The sequence below is a fragment of the Trichosurus vulpecula genome, chromosome 7, assembly GCF_011100635.1.
Source record: "Trichosurus vulpecula isolate mTriVul1 chromosome 7, mTriVul1.pri, whole genome shotgun sequence".
In the NCBI taxonomy this organism is placed as follows: domain Eukaryota; kingdom Metazoa; phylum Chordata; class Mammalia; order Diprotodontia; family Phalangeridae; genus Trichosurus; species Trichosurus vulpecula.
The window spans coordinates 185,918,897-185,939,072 of NC_050579.1; the positions used below are offsets into that span (position 1 = coordinate 185,918,897).

Consider the following 20,176-nt stretch of genomic DNA (forward strand, 5'->3'; position numbering starts at 1 on the left):
TGGTAATTTTCTATTTTACAGAGATAAATGGCAGCTGTGAGACCCCGGGGTCAGCTGTGACAGAGCATTTAGTCTCTCTATACAAAACCGGGCCTCCACCTATTCCTTTATGCCAGCGAGCATTTCCAAGCGCCAGTCATCTCCTCCACTCCCCTTCTAAACTGGTTCTTTCTTTCCCAACTCACCCTTTCCCTTTCTTTCTCTTCCTCACTTTTTCAAAATCAACCGAGTAAAGAAGGGGATTTAAATTCCATCCCGGAAGTTGGGCTCTCGCGCACTGCACAGTGGGATTCGTAGTTCCGGATCCACCTCGCTAACTGCCTTTTCCGTCCGTTTTCCCGAGGGACGGAAGACTACATTTCCCAGGAATCCCTCGAGAAACCCGCCTCCGTGCGCACGCGCTCTGCTGCCGCAGGATTTGAATCGGCGGCGTTGTTATTGACGCCATATTGGGGCTGGCGGCTGGTGGGGAGAAGTCTTATAGGGGGGGTGGGGGGGGGGAAAAGGGAAGCGGTTAGACAAGCCTTTCCTTCAGCTGCCACTGCCGCCGCCGACGTCGCTGCCGCCTCCTCCGAGCCATCCTCCCGGCGTTTGTCCTAGCTCCGCCGCACCCCAGACCGGCCCTGCCGGTGAAAGTCGCGTCCCGGCTTCAGACTTCGCGCGACCCGAAGGGAGACGGACAGGCTGAGAGGAGGGCCCATTGAGCCCGGCGGAAAGACTCGAGCCGGGGCGGGGACCGGGGTCGGAGGCTCCCGGGAGAGCGAGAGCTGAGCGGAGAGGAAGGCAGGCAGGAAGGAAGGCCCCCCAGCGCGAGCCCCCTCCCCCCCGACGCCGCCGGCTCTCGTCACCCCGGACCCCCTCCCCGCCCAGCGCCGGTCCGTGCGGCCACTGCTGCTCCCGCCGAGGCGGCGGCGGCGTAGTCCGCGTCGGCTGCCCATCTCCGTCGCCCGGCCCCAGGGGGTCGCCGGCTCCCCTCCCCACCTCTCCCGCGCCCCGCTCCCTCTCGGCCCCGGTCATGGCGTGCGGAGCCACTTTGAAAAGGACTCTGGATTTCGACCCGCTGCTGAGCCCGGCGTCCCCCAAGCGACGGCGATGTGCGCCATTGTCGGCGCCCGCCTCGGCCGCCGCCTCCCCGTTGTCATCTGCAGCCGCCACCGCCGCCTCCTTCTCTGCCGCCGCCGCCTCGCCGCAGAAATACCTCCGGATGGAGCCGTCCCCCTTCGGCGAAGTCTCCTCTCGCCTCACTACAGGTGGGTCCCCGGCCTCCGAACTCGGTGGGTGGGGGGTGGAGGACCCCCACACTGGCACTCCCGTCCTATGCGGCAAACATTGGGCGCCTACTGTGTGCCGAGCCAGGCTCTGGGACACGGGGTCGACTGGCGAACCGCGCAGGCCCTCAGGGAGCTTCCATTCCACTTACAGGCGGGTTCGGGGAGGGGTTCGACCGAAGGAAGGCAATGGCGGGGGTGGGGTGTCCTGTTCTCCTCCCAGCCATGGATAAAGTCCCATGCTTTATGTAGTAGAGGGTATTCAGGGTCGTGGGATGGCGGGGGGAGGGGGGCAGCTTGATTGTTTTAATTAGGCGTCCTGGAGACTGAGACACAATAGAAATGGCCGTTCGGGGGGGGGGTGCGGTGCGCGGGGGTTTGAAGGGAGAGACGGGAGAGGGGCCGTGGGAGGAGTGGGAAGGGGGAGATTGGGTTTCTTAGAGCCGGGAACAGGAATCGAGGTGAGGAAGTAGGGTAGAAACAGCCCCTGCGGAAACGACCCCCGGAGGGTCTTCTTACCCCAACCTGGGGGAGCAAGAGGACCCTTTGGAGCGCCCCCACCCCCGGTAGGTAATCTTGCAGCTATTGACTGTGGGATTGACCGCCCCGAGCCCAGGAGGCAGCACCTCTTGTTCGCACAGGGCCGATTTTCGTAGGGTGGGGGTGAGGGCTGGGGGTAGATGACCCTAAGGAGCGTGGTGGGCCTGGCATCAGTCACCCACCGAAACGCCGATTCAGCTGAGTCGATGTCTATTTCATATATGGCAGGTTCAGCAACAAAGACAGTGCTCTTTTAGGGCACCGAAAGATAAACCACACGTTGAGACCTTGAGCCACCTCAGAGTTTTTCTGGAGAATGTGTTTGTATGTAAAATATTAGCTTAAGTTGGGTAATTAATTGCCTGGATGAGGAAAAGCCTTATCTGGCCAAAAGGTGTTGGGGAATGCACCCAGAGTGTTGAGTAAGAAAGGAATCAACCCCAAGTGCCTCAGGATATTTTCGTGTTTGGTTTCGAAACAACTGAAAGTGACGGAGTGTGTGTGTGGGGCGGGGGGTGGTGGTGGAATGCTTTTTGGCAGCTTTGTGTGTGCCCCACTACTATGTTCCCCTTGTGTGTACTTTAAAAGCTCCTCTCATGGGGTATACACAATCACGGAATAAGCCTTTGTGGGACAGAGGTGTAAATTGACTTCCTTTGTAGCTTGCTAGCTAAGGTTTTGTGTATTGGCCTTTGATAAAGCATTTGCTACTAATGACTGGTATGGTGAGTGAGAGAGATGGTCACAAATCCATTTTTCTAGAGTGGATTAACCAAATGTCCAATTATTGCCAATTTAGAAAACCTTTGGGGAGGCCTGGTGTTCTAAATGTGGTATCTGCCATTCTTAGTTGGCTGTCCTAATTCTTCCCTCTCATTTTAATTTTGTTAATTTTAAGATTAAAATTGAATTTAAGATATTTTAAAGATAGTAAAATTTATAGAATGGCTCAAATACTCCCTCACCCAAAGCCCCCACCATTTTTACTTTCCAGTATTTGGAATTAATTCATGCACAAGGAGTTTTGGCTATAGTGTTAGTGGATTTTGTTTCAACAAAATATTTTATCTGGATTGTGATGACTTTCTGTGGAAAAACAGTGATCCTGGTTTTATGGCTTTTATCAAGAAGATGTCACCTAGTACTTTAGTCTTTTATAGCAAGGAATGCTTGCAGGTTTTTTTTTTAATGTCTTTACAATTTAACATTTTTAATAAGTGTAAATTGAAAACTGACTGGAAGAATATGTACTTAGTACATAATTAATGCAAGTACATTCGAAAAATAGTTGTGGTTAGTTCAATAAATTCCAATGTCAAAGGGAAAACATTTGGAAGTTAAATACATAGTCATTTCTGTCTCTAAAGTCTAAATTTGATTACTGGTAAATTATATTAAGCATGTGGTCAGATGACCTGCTGGATCTATAACTTACTTTTCCTTAGAACTTAATTCAAAATCATTTCGTAATGGGGAGAATGCCAATTTTAAAACTTACTTAGCAGGTGTTAGAATCTGTCCACAAAATTGATAGTTAGACGGATCCAACTTACTCTTTTCACATACTTGATATTTTTGAAATAGTTTTTATTGACTTCTACTTGGAGAGTTTGGTCAGAATTTCCCTCATATTTTGAAATTTGAACTAAGCATCCAAACTGCTTTTGATTTTTTTTTTCTTGTTAAAGTGATTAGTTAACTAGATCCAGACCTTGTACCAGGCATCTAAATACTTATCTTGAAGTGAAATGGGTTGAGATACTTTTGTAATAGTTTTCTATATTATACTTAAGTTAATTTTAGATACATAATTAACAAGATTCCGTGTATTACTGTGGTTTTGAATAGCTTCTTACTATAATTTAAGGTTGTGTGCATTCATCCATATTTATTAGGTGTGTAGTAGTGCATAGCTTTTGTAATACTGTCATAATGAGAGCATCAGCATTACACACCATCTATTGAAAAGCCTACCCCTTTCAAGTTTAATGACAAAAACAATATTAAGTGCCTAGAAACAATCTATTTCCTTTTCTGTAGGGCATAATTCTTAAACTAAGAAATATTTAAGTGTAAGTACTCCTCAAAAGAAGTCAGATGTTAGGTTGAGAAGTCTCAGTCAATAAACATTTATTTAAAATGCCTACTATGTACCAGGTACTGTACTAAATGCAAAAGATAATCCTGCTCTCTAGGAGCTTACAGTCTAATGTGGGGGAGACAATGCCAAAGCAACCATATATAAAAAGCAATAGTAGTTTAGTAAAGGAAAGCAAAATATTAAAGGAACCTGCAGTAACTGCAGATTATGGCTTGGTTCTTTTTTCACTACTTTGATATCGGCAGGGACTAGAATATATTTTAGAGTTTCCATCTTATAACAACTTAATTAATTAGAATACAAAAATCAATTTTTAGTTCTGTGTCCATTTCCCCATGTTACTCTGCATTCAGTTCTCTTTTCATAATTATGAGAACTATAGTGGTTACCATGTCATCTTTGTATTTTACACCCAAGAAAATATTAAAGAATAGTACAGTAATTCCTACCAGTCGTATAATTTAACAGAATCTTGAGACAAAAAGGACTTAAGTAGTCATATGTTAAAGCTTGTCCACCTGGAAGTATCTCAGGAAGTAATTCACTCTAGTCTTAGTAACTTGTTTTATTGCCAGGAGTTGCCAGCAGCCTCTTGATTGCTCTCATAGTATAGAGTTTTTTTTTTCCTCCTAAGGTTTAGAATGGTGATACCCAGTCTTAATTTTGCAACATACTGGGATATCATAATAGAGCATTAGAAGTTGGCACATGAGTATTTTAATAACCTTCCACTTAGCTTAGAGATAGTCATTAAAATTTTAAAGAACAGAAATAGTTTAAAAATGCTTTTTTAAAAAAAGCTAACTTTATACATAGCACATTAAGATTTGTAAAATGCTTTTCATGTTCTCATTTAGTCTGCACAGATGAGACTGAGAAGGGGTTAGTGACATGCAAGATCATGCAGTATCTTGCAACACACCATATGATAAGTAAAAGGGGCAGCTAGGTGGCGCAGTAGATAAGAGTCCGGCGCCTGGAATCTGGAGGACTCATCTTCCTGAGTTCAAATGTGACCTCTGACACTTAGTAGTTGTGTGGTCCTGGGCAAGTCACTTAACCCTGTTTGCTATATGTAGTTCCTCATCTGTCAAATAAGTTAGAGAAGGAAATGGCAAACCACTCTAGTATTTTTTGCCAAGAAAACCCCAAATGGGGTCACAAAGAGACATGACTGAACAGCAACGATAAGTGGAAAGGAAAAGTGAGGTACATGATTAAATGTACATCACCATGGATGCCAATCTATTTTGGTATCACATTAAAATCTTTATTTTCCTAATAATTGTACTAGATTCATAAAATCATTGAGGAATTATGGAACTTTGGAACTAGAAGGGACCTTGACGATTTAACTCAGTTCAGCCTCCTTGTTTTACAGATAAGGAAATTGAGGGTCTATGATTAATGGCAAAACCAGGACTAGCATTCAGGACTGAGGGGTAGAAGAGAAGAGGACACCACTGAACTTAGAAGAATTGAGTTTAAGTCCCATCCTTGCCAGCCTACTATTACTGTTACCTCTGTAACTCTGGGCAAAAAAAGATCATCTGGAGTCTCATTTTCTAAATTTAGGGGTAAAAGGAATAGGTTGGGCTAGCCATTATTAGATCTCCTAGGTTCCTTCTAGGTTTAGTAGTATTATGAGTCTGGTTGTGAATATAACATTTTTAGTCATTCAGCATTCATTAAACCTTCATGTGCAGAACATTGTGTTTATATGTTGGAAGAGATAAAAAGTTTAGATAAGAATTCCTACCCCCATGGTACTTCAGAGTGGGTTAGGTGAATATGAGAGATATTGTAATGTACAATATTACACAAAAGTATTTGTTGCAAAACAGTGTCATGTGAGGTCCAATGGAGAAAGTCTTATTAAAATAAGACTTAAGAGACATTATTGTTACTGTTCCAATTTTAAGTGTTAGATGCCTTAGGAGTTCAACAATGGATTGGTTGATCTTAAAATTCTTTTATAAAAACTCAGGTGTATCAATTGGAAATTTGCCATTAATTAGAAATTGCAGCTTCTGGATAGGGTTTAACAGGAATATAGATTGTATATCAGACACTGATGCATGCTTTCAAATTGAAACACCAGCTGGCTTAAATGAAGTATAAATGGTTCTAGGGAAACATATGAGATATATCGAAGAAGGAATCCCACATCAGATGTAATTTATATTGAACAGAAATGTTTTAATATTTTGTGGTTATTTGGACAGCTGTAAAATCACTTGTAGTTGCTTAGTGTATGTGGCAACTAAACTGTATGTTTAATAATCTCCATGCTTTGGACTTATTACCTCCTATTTTTGTTTTTAAAATAGTTTTTACTATCTTTAATTTTATTTGCATAATGAAATTGTGCTCCATTGTGAAACTTTCTGCTTAGACGTTGAACGGTGGATAGAAAACAAAATCCCAGTGACTTAAAGGATGAAACACGACTAAATCAGCAGGTCAATAAACTCTTAGATTTGCAGACTATCAATGGCTTAAAGCCACCTTTTAATACTTGCCCTATTGTTAAGGAATAAATTAAATAGTTGAGATTTTTTTTAAAAGGGTTAAAAAATATAAATACATGTGCCACTCATAACTTAGTCATTTGCCATGGTGTGCATGCTCATGCAGGTTTCTGTGCTTTCTCTAGTGGTTTCGTAGGTAAAGGAAGCCTCCTTTTCCTTCAGCTCAAAATTATAGGCATGAGGGGAAGGGGGGGGGGAGGTTACATGAATTAGTTGGTATGATGGTGTTGGAATTCGAACCTTTAGGTAAAGAAAAAAAAAACTCTGTCTTACCTATTAATCCAGGTTGTACCTTATATGTATGTCTTAGAGGGGCATAGGAAGTACATGTACAAGATACTGACTTTGCAATTGATTTAGCAAATGCGTAACTTCAGGAATAGGATCATATTGTATATTTAGAGTGGAATTACTGAGGGCTAGATCCAGTCCAACCCTCATTTCATAGATTAGGAAGTACATCCAGAAAGGTTACAGGTCACATAGGAAGCAGAAGATGGCATGTGCTCTGAGTTGTTGGGTTCGAAACTCTGTCTGCCATTTAGCTTTAGGTGACCTTCGAGTCACTTTAACCTCCCTAGTCTTTAGTTCCTCTCCAGTAAAATAAGGAGAAGGTCCAGGTTTGCAGTAGCTTCTAAGGTGTCTTTTGACTTTTAACTATGATATGAGTTCACTTTCAGTGCTTTTTCTACTGGATTGTGCTTTTCTGTAAGATATGAAAATAAACTTCTATTTGTGATCTTAGTGGTTCCTTCAGTTTTGTGTGTGCTGGTGCTTTTGAAATGGTTTTAGATTTCTCTGTTGTTAGAAAATAAAAGAATTTAGAATGCATTTTTATACTTGGTAATATTTGAAAGAGACTTCTTGAACACCCTTTTATTTGAGGCTTTAAAATAATTAATGAAAGCTTTAACTTAAGACAACTACAGAGCACTTCTGGTATTGTGGGGTATTTTTAGGGGAGGCAGTAAAAGAAGCCCAGGACCTAAAGTCTGAAGACTTGGGTTCCAGTTCTTGCTCTCATTAGCTTCATGGGACTATGGAGACCTCTATAAACTCACCTGAATAATAGAAATAATACTTTCTTGCCCTCCTGGCTTTACTAGAAGAGCTTTGTAAATATTGCAAATTGCTAAAGAGATGTCATTTGTTATTGCTGGTAATCGTTGTCTAAAAGTCTGAGTAAATTGAAGTAAGCCTGGTGCTGAACCACAAAAGAAGTATATAGTACTATAGAAAGAACATTGGATTTGGAATCATAGGTCCTAGATTCAGATTCTCATTTAGTCATTTAATCATGTCACCATGAAGTTTTGCTTCTTTCCTAAAGCTTTTTATTGGTATCTTGTTTTAATATTAATCTCCAAATATATCCTTTCTTTCCCTATCCAAAAGCAAGCCATCTCTGGGAACAAAGAATAAAAAGGGGGGAGCTGTAGGGGGAGCAGTAGAGCAAAATTAACCAACTTATCAGATAAGTCTGACAGTATTTGCAATGTACTACATTGTTCATCGCTTTTGCCATAAAGAAAAGGGAAATGTGTTTTTTTTCATGTTTTCTTAGGGGCCAAGCTTGGCCATATAATTACAGTGTTGAGTTTTGTTAAGAAAAGTAATTGAGAGGTATGTTTATGTGTGATATAGCATTTCCTAAGATTAGAGGTACCTCATGGAGATACTAGATAAAAGACTGATTACTGTATCTGACTTGTTACTTGAGCTTTACTTCTCAGTTTTATCAGTTGGCCTTAAAGGTGGTTGTAACTGTAAGCTCCTTTTAAACTTTGGTGTAGACCAGAGGCATCAAACACAGGCCTTAACACTCTTGAGTTCCAAATTGGGAAGTAATTAACAAAGTAAATAAAATAGAATATACATAATGTTAATACTGTGATTTTCTAAGTCAATATGTGACCCCCAAAGATGGTTTAGACAGTTTTAGTTTATATGTGGTTTAGTCACTCCAGTTTCTGTTTGATTTTGATGTCACTGGTGTAGACAGCCCCTTCCCCATAATCATTTCAGCAACATGTATGTAGTATTTAATTGTAACTGGTTGCAAGAGCAGTTCTACCTTGGTAAGTACAGTAATCTTTCAAAGGTGCTTGAAAAAGTGTCCTTTAAAAATGTTAAACCTCTCAAGAAGATGAGGGTAAATGTGGGTAGACATTTGCAACTCGAAAGCAAATTGATGTTTGCTTCACATAACTTCAAATTTGAGAAGCTTGTTATGTCCCTTTTGTAATCCCAGCTCATGGAGAGCACCTAGCACTTTATGTGTCCTATAGTAAGTGCTTGATAAATACTTGTTGAACTTGCTAAGTCAAACATTTCCTTAACAGAAACTAAGAAGAAATACATCTTTTCAAATAAGTTTTATGTATGTTTTTTGAAAATTAATGTTGTTATGTGAAAATTACCAGGCCTTCAGTTTTCTGAAATTTCCAAAGGAATTGAAGGATTCCAGAGCAAGAAAGGATATCATTTGTTTGGTACTAGGATTTTTCATCCATAAGTAACTGCTAGTCTCAAACTTTCAGTTCTTGGTGGGATTATTTTACAACTTGCCAAGTGGAAGAAAGCTAAAAATATCTGTGTTCTTTTAATGGAAAAAAAAAAAGAGACAAGAAAACTTTAAAATATCATTTATGTGGTCCTAAGACTATTTCTTGGTCTGGCCCCTTGTGTACAAATGGTAATTTAATGAAGCCCTTGGGGGTGGGGTGTGTGTGTGTGTGTATTTATATAGTTTGTGTGTATATGCATATACACGCACATATGATAGGTATTATAAACAAATTTTTAGAGCTGAATAGGGATCTTAGCTGTGTTATCGGTCTTAAACTGCCACTGCCCCCCCCCCCTTTTTTTTTAAACAGATGAATAAACTCAGGTCCAGAGAAGGAAGAGGGGCGGGGTGGTCCTTTTGTCCTAATTGAACTTGGACTAGTACCTAACTCCTCGTTGGTGCTCCTTCTCTGTCTCTTGCCTTGTCTGCCTGTGTATCTCTTCCTGTCTGTATCTTTCTATCTCTGTCTCTCCATCTTTCTTTCCTTTACATCTTGCTGTTGGGTGGTAACTGCCCATGGCCACAAGAAGTGATAATAATACTTAAGAAACAATAGAACACCACAGTATTTATCATCATTCGATAAATAGATGCGGTGGTCCCATATTTACCTTTGTACCATTATGCTGAATGGTGTGGGTACATGTTCCCAAAGTTTGTGGATATTTATAATAGAGTCTTCTATTTCTCATTATATATTGGTTTAAGATTTAAGAAAGGTTTAAAGTAAAATAGTATGTTCATGAAGACTGGCTTTGTTTTAATTATGATAGTCCTCATTTTTATATTAGTCTTCTTTTGGACTTTATTATTAACTCTTACAGGATGTTAGCTCTTGTAATATTTTCATGCGTGTGCATATTTTTAAAAGGCACTAGACAAAGCGTGGGATTGGTTCCTGAGGACTGATGATGAAATACATTTTCCCCAGAGAGATGGTAGTATGAACTATGGGTACAGAATGTTTGCATGTGCTATGAAATGTGGTCATTGTGGTTGCTTTTGCTTAACTTTTTTCTTTGTAACGAGGAAGAATTCTATGGGGGGTAGGGTTGCATTATTGGGGAAAGATTGATGTATAAAAATCAACAAAATTTCCTTAAAAGAATGAGAAAGTGGCTTTTACAAGGTTTTATTCTTAGAATCAAACCCTAATTGATACAACTGATGTGTGAACTTTGAGGTTCAATACGAATTTGAAAGTTTAATTTGTTATTTAATTTGAATAAAAGCCTAAACTCTCACCTAGAAAGTTACTGTTAACTATTTTGTTTGTAGTAAGTAAAATTGAGATGCAGGTTCTTGAATGAATCATTCTTGAAATATTTTCTTAGCTTTGGCAAATTAAATTGCCAGTTTTCTATTAATTATTAGTGGATATTTGTCCACCTCATTATGGATAGTTGACACTTTTGTTGGCAGTCCTTCACAATGAATATTGGCATAGGTATGCTGGTTGAATAATTCTTGAAAGAGGAAAAGTGATTCTAAGTCATGGGTGGGTCCTATTGACCAGTTAGATGTGGGGGACCTATTTATTTTAGGTTACTCCTTAGTTTTTTAGATTTTTTTTTTAAGGTTAGCCTCATTGTAAATCTCAACCCCTCACCTTCACCCTTCATATCATTTCCCAAATCTTGTTACTGTTTCCATAATAACATCTACACTTCCTCTTCTCTCCCCTCGCAGTTAACAACTCTAGTTCAGAGCTTTTATTAGTCTTGCCTGGTCTCTTGCAGTTGTATTCTAATTCATCTCCCTGCTCCAGATCTTCTGTCTTTTCCAATCCATTCTTCATATACCTGTCCATGTTCGACCAAATCATTCCCCCCACTCAGTCTCTTTGTTGTTCAGTTGTTTCAGTCACATTCAACTCTTTAGGACCTCATTGGGGGTTTTCTTGGCAAAGATACTGGAGTGGTTTGCCATATTCTTTTCCAGCTCATTTTACTGATGAGGAAACTGAGGCAAACAGGGTGAAGTGACTTGCCCAGGGTCACACAGCTAATAAATATCTGGGGCCAGATTTGAACTCAGGAAAATGTCCTCCTTACTCCAGGCCTGGCATTCTATCTACTTTGTCACCTAGCCCCCCTCCAACTAAAAGTCACTAGAGGTGACTTTCTGGGATCTAATAAACTCCTGTTTGTTATATGACTTCATCCATGTCACCCCTGCTAACCTTGGGTGTCCCCTAAGTCTCTGTCCTGGGCCATCTTTTCCCTTTATTTGTATTTTGCTTGATGATCTCATCATTTTGCAAAGATTCACCTGTCACCTCTGTAAACAGGTGGTTATTAGATCCATTTGTCCAGCTCTAACTTCTCTTCTGACTTCCAATCTCTCGAATATCTTAACTGCCTATTTATTGGACACACCTTGAACTAGATGTCTCATACACACATCTTAAATTTAGCATGTCTAAAACTGAATTCAGTTTTTTGCTCCAAACTTTCCCTTCTTCCCCATTACTGTAAAGGGTGCCACCAACTTCCCAGTCATTTGGGCTCAAAATTGGGTGTTATCCTTGACTCCTCAGTCTAACTACCTCTTCCCCACATCTAATCAGTTGTCAAGTCCTGTCATGTCTACCATTGTAACATCTCTTGTATATATCCCCTGGTACAAGCCCTCGTTGCCTGAATTATTGCTATAGTTTTCTGCTTTCTGCCTCATCTCTCCCCACTCTAGTCCATTTTCCAGTCAGTCACTTCAAATCGCTTTGTTTGGCTCCCTTATCATCTCCTTTTAAAGACCTCCATAATGAGAACCCTTCCTGCCTTTCCACTTTTAATTACACCTTACATCCTGTCCACTCGTTCCCAATACTCTGTGATCCAGTGATACTGGCTACCTTACTGTTCCTAGCATATGCTATCTCTCAAATGTGGGCATTTTCACTGACTGTCTCTCAAGCCTAGAATTCTTCCTCATCTCTGCCACCTGGCTTCTTTTACGTCTCAGCTAAAGTCATACCTTCTACATGAAGCCTTTCCCAGGCCTTCTTAATCTTAGTGCCTTCCTCTCTCAGATTATTTCCAATTTTTCCTGTACATATCTTGTTTGTACAGTTTCTTTCCTGTTGTCACCCCCACTAGACTAAGCTTTTGGAGATCAGGGATTATTTTTTGCCTTTCTCTGAAAGCTCAGCACTTGGCATAGTCTCTAAGTGTTTCTTGACTTTTCCTTTTCCTGACAGTGTCCATTACTATTCTCACTCTCATATTCCAGCCATACTGCCCTTCTTGTTGCTCACAGGATGCTCTTTCTCCTATCTCTGTGCCTTTGAACTAGCTGTCCCTCAAACTCTTCTTACACTTCTGCCTCATAGAATCAATCTTTTGTTTCTTTCAAGACTCAGTCCTACCCCACCCTCCCACCCCTGACCCCCTTGTAAATGTTGTCAAGCTCCATGAAGGCAGGTAACTAGCCTAGTACATAGAAAGCTTATTTTAAATGATTGTTGAATGATTTAAAATTAATTTTTTCTTTAAAAAAATCCCCATATTTTTGATTTAGACATTTTTCTTTATAGATGTCATTTCAACTTTTCCTGTTACTGCCTGAATTCTCCCTTGTGACAAAAACAATTAAGCAACAATATGGTGATACCTTGTCTGACTCTAAAATATTCTGACGCTTCTCTGCCATCAAGAAAGTATGCCTCCTTACCTAAAGGATTTTTTTTTTTTAGTTTTATCAATTACTCATCAATTTCATCTTTTTATTGACAGTGTTATTAGGTATATTGTGGGTTTTTTGGTTATGCTTATTTACATTCTACATCAGTTTTACAAACTTCTCAAGTTTCTTTCATTTCATCAGTAGATTTAGTAAATTTACTTTTTTAATTCCTTGCTATTACAAAGAATATTTTGATTTATAGTGGGCATTTGTTTCTGTGTTTGACTTCTGGCTTAATTCTTTAAAAATAATGTTTCTAAAAACAAATTGGAGTAATAATGAGAGGAGCTTGATTTTTAAAGGATGACATTTTTAAAGCATGACAATCATTCTTCAATCAAGTCTCATTATATAATTGACACTAGTTATTGAGGATAATTTTTATTTAACCCTCTAAAAGCTTCAGTGGAATTAACTTGCCAGTGATTTTTCCAAAATCTTAAAGGTTGCTTTCATTAAAAAAAAATTAAAACTAACCAGAAATGTTCATAGGCACTTAATCATTGTTAATTGAATATACTGATCTAGAAACTGCTGCCACATTCCTTTTGCTAGAATAAATATTAAATGTAAATAACTTCTGAATAGCAGAATAGGTATCACATTGTTTTCATATTGTTGTGTTTACCACTCACGGTGGCTAGCCAGGTGGGTGAAAGAATGGGAGGGATGACTGGGAAAAAAGCAGCTGAACTTTCATAAGAAGAGAATACTTGATGGACTGACCTAATTTATAACAATTTTATATACCTATGATTATTAACTACTGTCTTTGGCATTTCATTTCCTAGGAGAAAAGATTTAAACAATCCTGATATGAAGTAGTTTTTTTTTTAGTTGTAAGTTTAGAGAGAATTTTTAAAAAGTCTTCAAATATTACTTATAGACCATCATTCCAGTGCTTTTTTCCATGAATGTGTGTGGGTATTTGTAGAGAAATTTTTCATGTCTCCTGTTTCTGAAGTATAAGCATATAAGATGTCACCTATTAGAGCCTACGGTAAGGTTAAAACTTGGAAGTAACAGTCATTACAGAGTTATGTTCAATTTGGGATGTTGGCCTTCTGATCGCAATTTTGGTTTTCAAGATGTAAGATAATTAGTGTAGGAAAATTAGTTATTGGTGATTGACAGTATACTAATTTATAGAATTGTACTTTTTAAAGATGACAAATTGAAAATTTTAAAAGCATAATATTTAGCACCTTTCTTCTACAGATTGCTCTACAACCTAAAGGATTGTCAATAAACCTTATATAGTTGGTCAAGAAATCATAAGTATAAAAGAACAACAATAACATATAATAGCTAACATTTATGTTGTGCTTACTTTGTGCCAGACACTGTGCTAAGCACTTTATAAATATCATTTGATCCTCAAAACAATCCTGAAGAGCTAGATTTCTTAGGTTCTAGCTTAGGTGATCTGTGGATGATGTAGGATAGCCTGAATTGATACTGGGCTTTATAATTTTTTAAACTCTCTTCAGCCCTGAGAAAAGAAATAGTGATGGTACCTCTCACTGCATGTTTTCAGAAACTGGTAAGTGCCTGGTATTGCTCTGCTGCTTTCTGAATCAGTAACATTTGTATTTCAAGTTTGAGAGTCTCTTGTGTAGCAAAAATATATCAATAAACTTCCTCATTCAAACATTTTTAGTGTTCCCTGTACTGCTATCAAATAAATATTTTCATATTTCTTAGGTGCCAGGTGTTTGAGATTATAGGATTTAGAGTTGTAATTCATGTGGGACTGTGCGTTTTATAGGGCTTTCCTTGGAAAACTTAATTTTTTTAAAAATTTTTTTTATTCATTTATTTAATATTTTTAGTTTTCAGCACTGATTTTCACAAGAGTTTGAATTACAAATTTTCTCCCCATTTCTACCCTCCCCCTGGCTCCAAGGTGGCATATGTTCTTATTTCCCCTCTCCCCAGTCAGCCCTCCTTTCTGTCACCCCACTCCCCCCCATTCCCTTTTCCCTTACTTTCTTGTAGGGCAAGATAGATTTCTATGCCCCATTACCTGTATATCTTATTTCCTAGTTGCATACAAAACATTTTTTTTAACATCTGCTTTTAAAACTTTGAGTTCCAAATTCTCTCCCCTCCTCCCTCCCCACCCACCCTCCCTAAGAAGGCAAGCAATTCAACATAGGCCATACATGTATCAGTATGTAAAACCCTTCCACAATACTTGTGTTGTGAAAGACTAACTATATTTTGTTCCTTCCTATCCTATCCCCCTTTATTCAGTTTTCTTCCTTGACCCTGTCCCTTTTCGAAAGTGTTTGCTTTTGATTACCTCCTCCCCTTATTTGCCCTCCCTTCTATTGTCCCCCCCTTTTTTTAATCTCCTTCTTTCTTCTTTCCTGTGGGGTAAGATACCCAGTTGAGTGTGTATGTTATTCCTTCCTCAGGTCGAATCTGATGAGAGCAAGATTCCCTCATTCCCCCTCACCTGCCCCCCCTCTTCCCTTATAACAGAACTGCTTTTTCTTGCCACTTTTATGCGAGATAATTTACCCTATTCTATCTTTCCCTTTCTCCCCCTCTCAATATATTCCTCTCTCATCTCTTAATTTGATTTTATTTTTTTAGGTATCATCCCTTCATATTTAACTCATCTTGTCCCCTCTGTCTATATTTTTATATATATATATATATATATATATATATATATATATATATATATATATATATATATATATATACACACACATACACATACATTCCCTTCAGCTACCTTAATACTGAGGTCTCATGAATTGTATACATCATCTTTCCATGTAGTAATGTGTTACAGCCGAGTTGGAGCCAAGCCCTGTCCTCCTCGGACCTCCAGGCCCAGGGGCCTGCTGAGATAAACTCAGGGCTTTGGGATGTGGGTGGAGCCAGGAGGAGGGGTCTCGCCTTTGTTGCCTCCCTAGCAATCCCAGGTCTTTGTCTGGCTGCCTGACCACATGGAACTTCCGGCTCTCTGGCAGAGCATGTGGAACTTCGGTTCTTTTTCTGTTACTGCCTGACCGCAGGGAGCTTCGGGTTAGCGGGGGAAGAGAAGGGGAGGAGAGTAGGTGGAGTCAGGGCGGTGCTAGGACCGAGGTGTATTGAATTTTCACCTGTCCTTCACCCACGTAACCTGTGTCACTAAAGCTATAAATGTGCTGCTTGCTGAAATAATAAACGGAGTCATTTCACCACCTTTTCCTCTCCCGCTCCATTCATTCTCCGTGAGATCAGGTTCTTTTGCTTAGGCAAAGGCCTGGGGCTTGGGGGGAACCCCGAGCATAGTTACGAGGCTTGAGGCTTTGGAAGTCCGTGACAGTAATGTAAACAAAACAGTTCAACTTTAGTAAGTGCCTTATGATTTCTTTCTTGTTTACCTTTTCATGCTTCTCTTGATTCTTGTGTTTGAAAGTCAGACTTTCTAATCAGGGTCTGGTCTTTTCACTGAGAAAGCTTGAAAGTCCTCTATTTTGTTGAAATTCCATATTTTGTCTTGGAGCATGATACTCAGTTTTGCTGGGTAGGTGATTCTTGGTTTTAATCCTAGCTCCATTGACCTCTGGAATATCATATTCCAAGCCCTTTGATCCCTTAATGTAGAAGCTGCCAGATCTTGTGTTATTCTGATTGTGTTTCCACAATACTCAAATTGTTTCCTTCTGGCTGCTTGCAGTATTTTCTTGATCTGGGAGCTCTAGAATTGGGCAATAATATTCCTAGGAGTTTTCTTTTTGGGATCTTTTTCAATAGGTGGATTCTTTCGGTTTCTATTTTACAAAGCTCTGGTTCTAGAATATCAGGGCAGTTTTCCTTGATAATTTCTTGAAAGATGGTATCTATACTATTTTTTTGATCATGGCTTTCAGGTAGTCCAATAATTTTTGAATGATCTCTCCTGGATCTATTTTCCAGGTCAGTGGTTTTTCCAATGAGATATTTCACATCATCTTCCATTTTTTCATTATTTTGGTTCTGTTTTATCATTTCTTGATTTCTCATAAAGTCACTAGCTTCCACTTGCTCCATTCTAATTTTTAAGGTGGTATTTTCTTCAGTGGTCTTTTGGACCTCCTTTTTCATTTGCCTAATTCTGCCTTTTAAGGCATTCTTCTCCTCACTGGCTTTTTGGAGCTCTTTTGACATTTGGGTTAGTCTATTAAAAAATAGGTGTTATTTTCTTCAGTATTTTTTTTGGGTCTCCTTTAGCAAGTCATTGACTCGTTTTTCATGATTTTCTTGCATCACTCTCATTTCTCTTCCCAATTTTTCCTCTACTTCTCTTACATGCTTTTCCAAATCCTTCAAATCCTTTTTGAGCTCTTCCATGGCCTGAGGCGAATTCTTTTTTTTTTTTTTTTTTGGCAGCTTTTGATTAGGCTCTTTGACTTTGTCAGCTTCTTCTGGCTGTATGTTTTGGTCTTCTTTGTCACCAAAAAAAGCTTCTAGAGGCTGAGTCTGTGTCCTTTCACTGCCTGGCCATTTTCCCAGCAGACTGCTTGACCTTTGAGCTTTTTGTCAGGATACGACTGCTTGTAGAGAGTACTTTGTCCCAAACTTTAGGGGATGCCCTGCCATTTCCAGAGCTACTTCTACTGCTTGCCACAGCAGCACTCCTCCTCCCCCAAGAACTGCCAACCTGGATTGTGACCCAGATCCAAACAGGGCAAAGCTGCCTGTGAGCTAGCAAAGCATTCCTTGCACTCCTGTTCTGATCTGCACTTGATTCCTCCCACCTGTGAGCCAGGGATTCTGGAAGCAGCTGACTCTGGAGCTCTGGAAGCAGCCGCAGGAGCTTCCTGTTACTGCTGCCACTGCCACAGCTGGTGCCAGACCACTCCTGTATCACCCAGTACAGCAGTTTTCCCACTAACCTCTCCATTGTCCTTTGCGTTCGTGGGTTGAGAAGTCTGGTAACTGCCACAGCTCAATGATTCATGGCCCTCAGGCATGCTCCAGCCCGCTTCTGGCCTGGTCTGTCCTGGTGCCGCTCATGCTAGGCTGCACTCTACTCCCAGCACTGTGTGATAGATCCTTCCCAGCGACCATCGAGGCTCTCTTGGGCTGGAGACCGGCTTTCCTCTGCTATTTCGTGGGTTCCGCAGCTCTAGAATTTGTTCAGAGCCATTTTTTACAGGTGTTTGGAGGGATTTGGGAGAGAGCTTAAGGGAGGCCCTGCTTTCCAGTTGCCCCCAAGGTGTTATTTTCTTCAGTATTTGTTGGGGTCTCCTTTAGGAAGGTGTTGACTCCTTTTTATGATATTCTCACATCACTCTCATATTTCTTTTCCCAATTTTTCCTATACTTCTGTTAGTTGTTTTTCAGAATCCTTTTTGAGCTCTTCCATGGCCTATGACCAATGTAGCTTTTGATGTAGGAGCTTTAACTTTGTTGTTTTCTTCTGGTTGTATGTTTTGATGATCTTTGTCACCAAAGTAAGATTCTACAGCTGAGGTTTTTTTTTTTTTTACACTGCTCATTTTCCCAGCAAATTACTTGACTGTTGAGCTCTTTGTCAAGGTAGGACTCTGCTTCTGGAGTGGAGCATGCTCTGTCCCAAGCTTCAGGGGTTTTGTGCAGCTGCTTTCAGAGCTACTTCTAGGCACTGGTAAATTTTCAGTTCTTTTGAGTGGTGTGATCCAAGGAGAGGTGTTTGCTCCTCTATTGGCCTTTGTTCTGGTCTGTGAGTGAGCACAAGCACTCTTTTCTGCCTTGGAACTGAGAAGGATTCACTCTCCACAGCTACCACAAACTCTGCCACACTAGTGCTCCTCCTCACCCCAGGACCACGCTCTGGAAGCAGCTGCGGCTGGGGCCAGACTCTGCTCTTCTCTCACCTTGGTCCAACAGAGTTTTCCCACTGACCTGTTAAGTTGTCTTTGGCCTTGAGAAGTCTGGAAACTGCCACAGCTGCCAGTGATTCAGTGCTCTGAGGTCTGCTCTGCCTGGTCTGCTCTAGCCCATTTTGTGCCCGCATGGCCCATGCTGGGCTGCACTCCACTACCAGCACCGTGTGACAGAAATTCCCATCAACCTTCCCAGCTGTCTTGGGCTGGAGATTTGTTTCACTGTCATTTTGTGGGTTCTGTAGCTCTAGAAATTCTTTAGAGTAATTTTTTACCTTAATATGGAGGCATTTGGGGGAGAGCTTAAGCAAGTTCCTGCTTTTACTCTGCCATCTTGATTCTGGCCGTGTTTCTGCCCCGGAAATTCCATTTAAAACGACAAAGTATTAGCTACTTGAGAGTGCTAGAGGTTAAAGTGAAGATAGATTTTCATTCTCCAGTGGACATCCATTTTGTTTCCTTTTTATTGTTGTTGTTTGTTACAAGAGAGTTCTATGATTATTTTGTATATGTCCTATCCATTGGCACTGGAATTCTTGGGATATATATGCTTAATGGTGTCAAAGTAGGAAAAAATCTTTTTGAACAGTTATTTAGTTTCCCATAAGCTGTTTTTAATTGTTATAGAATTTTTTAATCCATTCAGTACTCTGACAGCTCTCTTACTGTTACTATCTTACTCTTTTACTTTTTAAAATTTTTTTGCCATTTTTGCTGGGTGTGAGGTAAGATAGGCTTTAATCTACTTTCCTCTTATTTGTGATTTGAAGCTTTTTTGAATATGGTTAATCATCTTCATTTCTCCTAAAAACTGTTTTGAACCAAAGTGATCTTGAAAAAGTGACTTGGCTAAAGTGGATAAGATATTATTAGTCTACAAGGCAGTGGCAATTTCTTTTAAAAATTAATTCTAGAGAAAGGAGGTTGGATTTATGCTAAGAATGTGATTTAACGTTAGGAAAACTGTTAGCATAAATGTTATATTTGTTACAAAATCAGATGACACCTGTAGTAATAGAAAAAGCCTTCAGCAAAATTACACCATCTAAAACCTAGCATTAGCATTATTTAGAACTAACATTCAGTACTTCTCCATAAAATAATGAAGAAAAGATGCCCATTATCTTCTTTGATGTAGGTTAGAAATGCCAAACTATATCAAGACAAAAAGAAATTAAGGAATTGATTGTAGGGGAAAAGGCAGTGGTTTGTTTTTTTTTTTAATATTTGCAGACAAATATGATTGGTCTACTTGGAAAACCCTGGAGAATCAACAAAAAACATTTTAGAATAGGAAATAAATTTATAGAAATCATTAGTATTTTTATATATTAGTAACAAGATTCAGGAGAAAGAGAAATTCCATTTAAAATTTTTTAAAAATCATCACTTTAGGTAAGTGAAGGGAGAAAAATTTTCTAGGGCTGAGGCAGTGGGAAATGTTGAAGAACAAAAAATGTTCCAAGTGGAAATTTAATTGCTGAAGACATTGGGTGTAAGATAGTTTCCTTGAGCAAAGTATGGTCCTTGGGCTGTTGGGGGGTTGGGGGGCATTGTCCTTCAGACCCTTTCAAGGAGTCTGAAGTTAAGGCTGTTTTCATAATACTTTTAAGATATTATTTGCCTATTAAAAT

General features: G+C 39.8%; 1 protein-coding gene across 1 annotated transcript in view; it reads left to right on the forward strand.

Moving 5' to 3' along the window:
* The first annotated feature begins 319 nt into the window (after positions 1–319).
* The window catches only part of AKIRIN2 (akirin 2), a 35,065-nt gene continuing 15,208 nt past the window's right edge, over positions 320–20,176 (forward strand). The window contains exon 1 of the mRNA XM_036767227.1: positions 320–1,250. Coding sequence (XP_036623122.1) covers positions 1,016–1,250 — 235 coding nt within the window. The 5' untranslated portion in view covers positions 320–1,015. The remainder of the gene's footprint in view (positions 1,251–20,176) is intronic.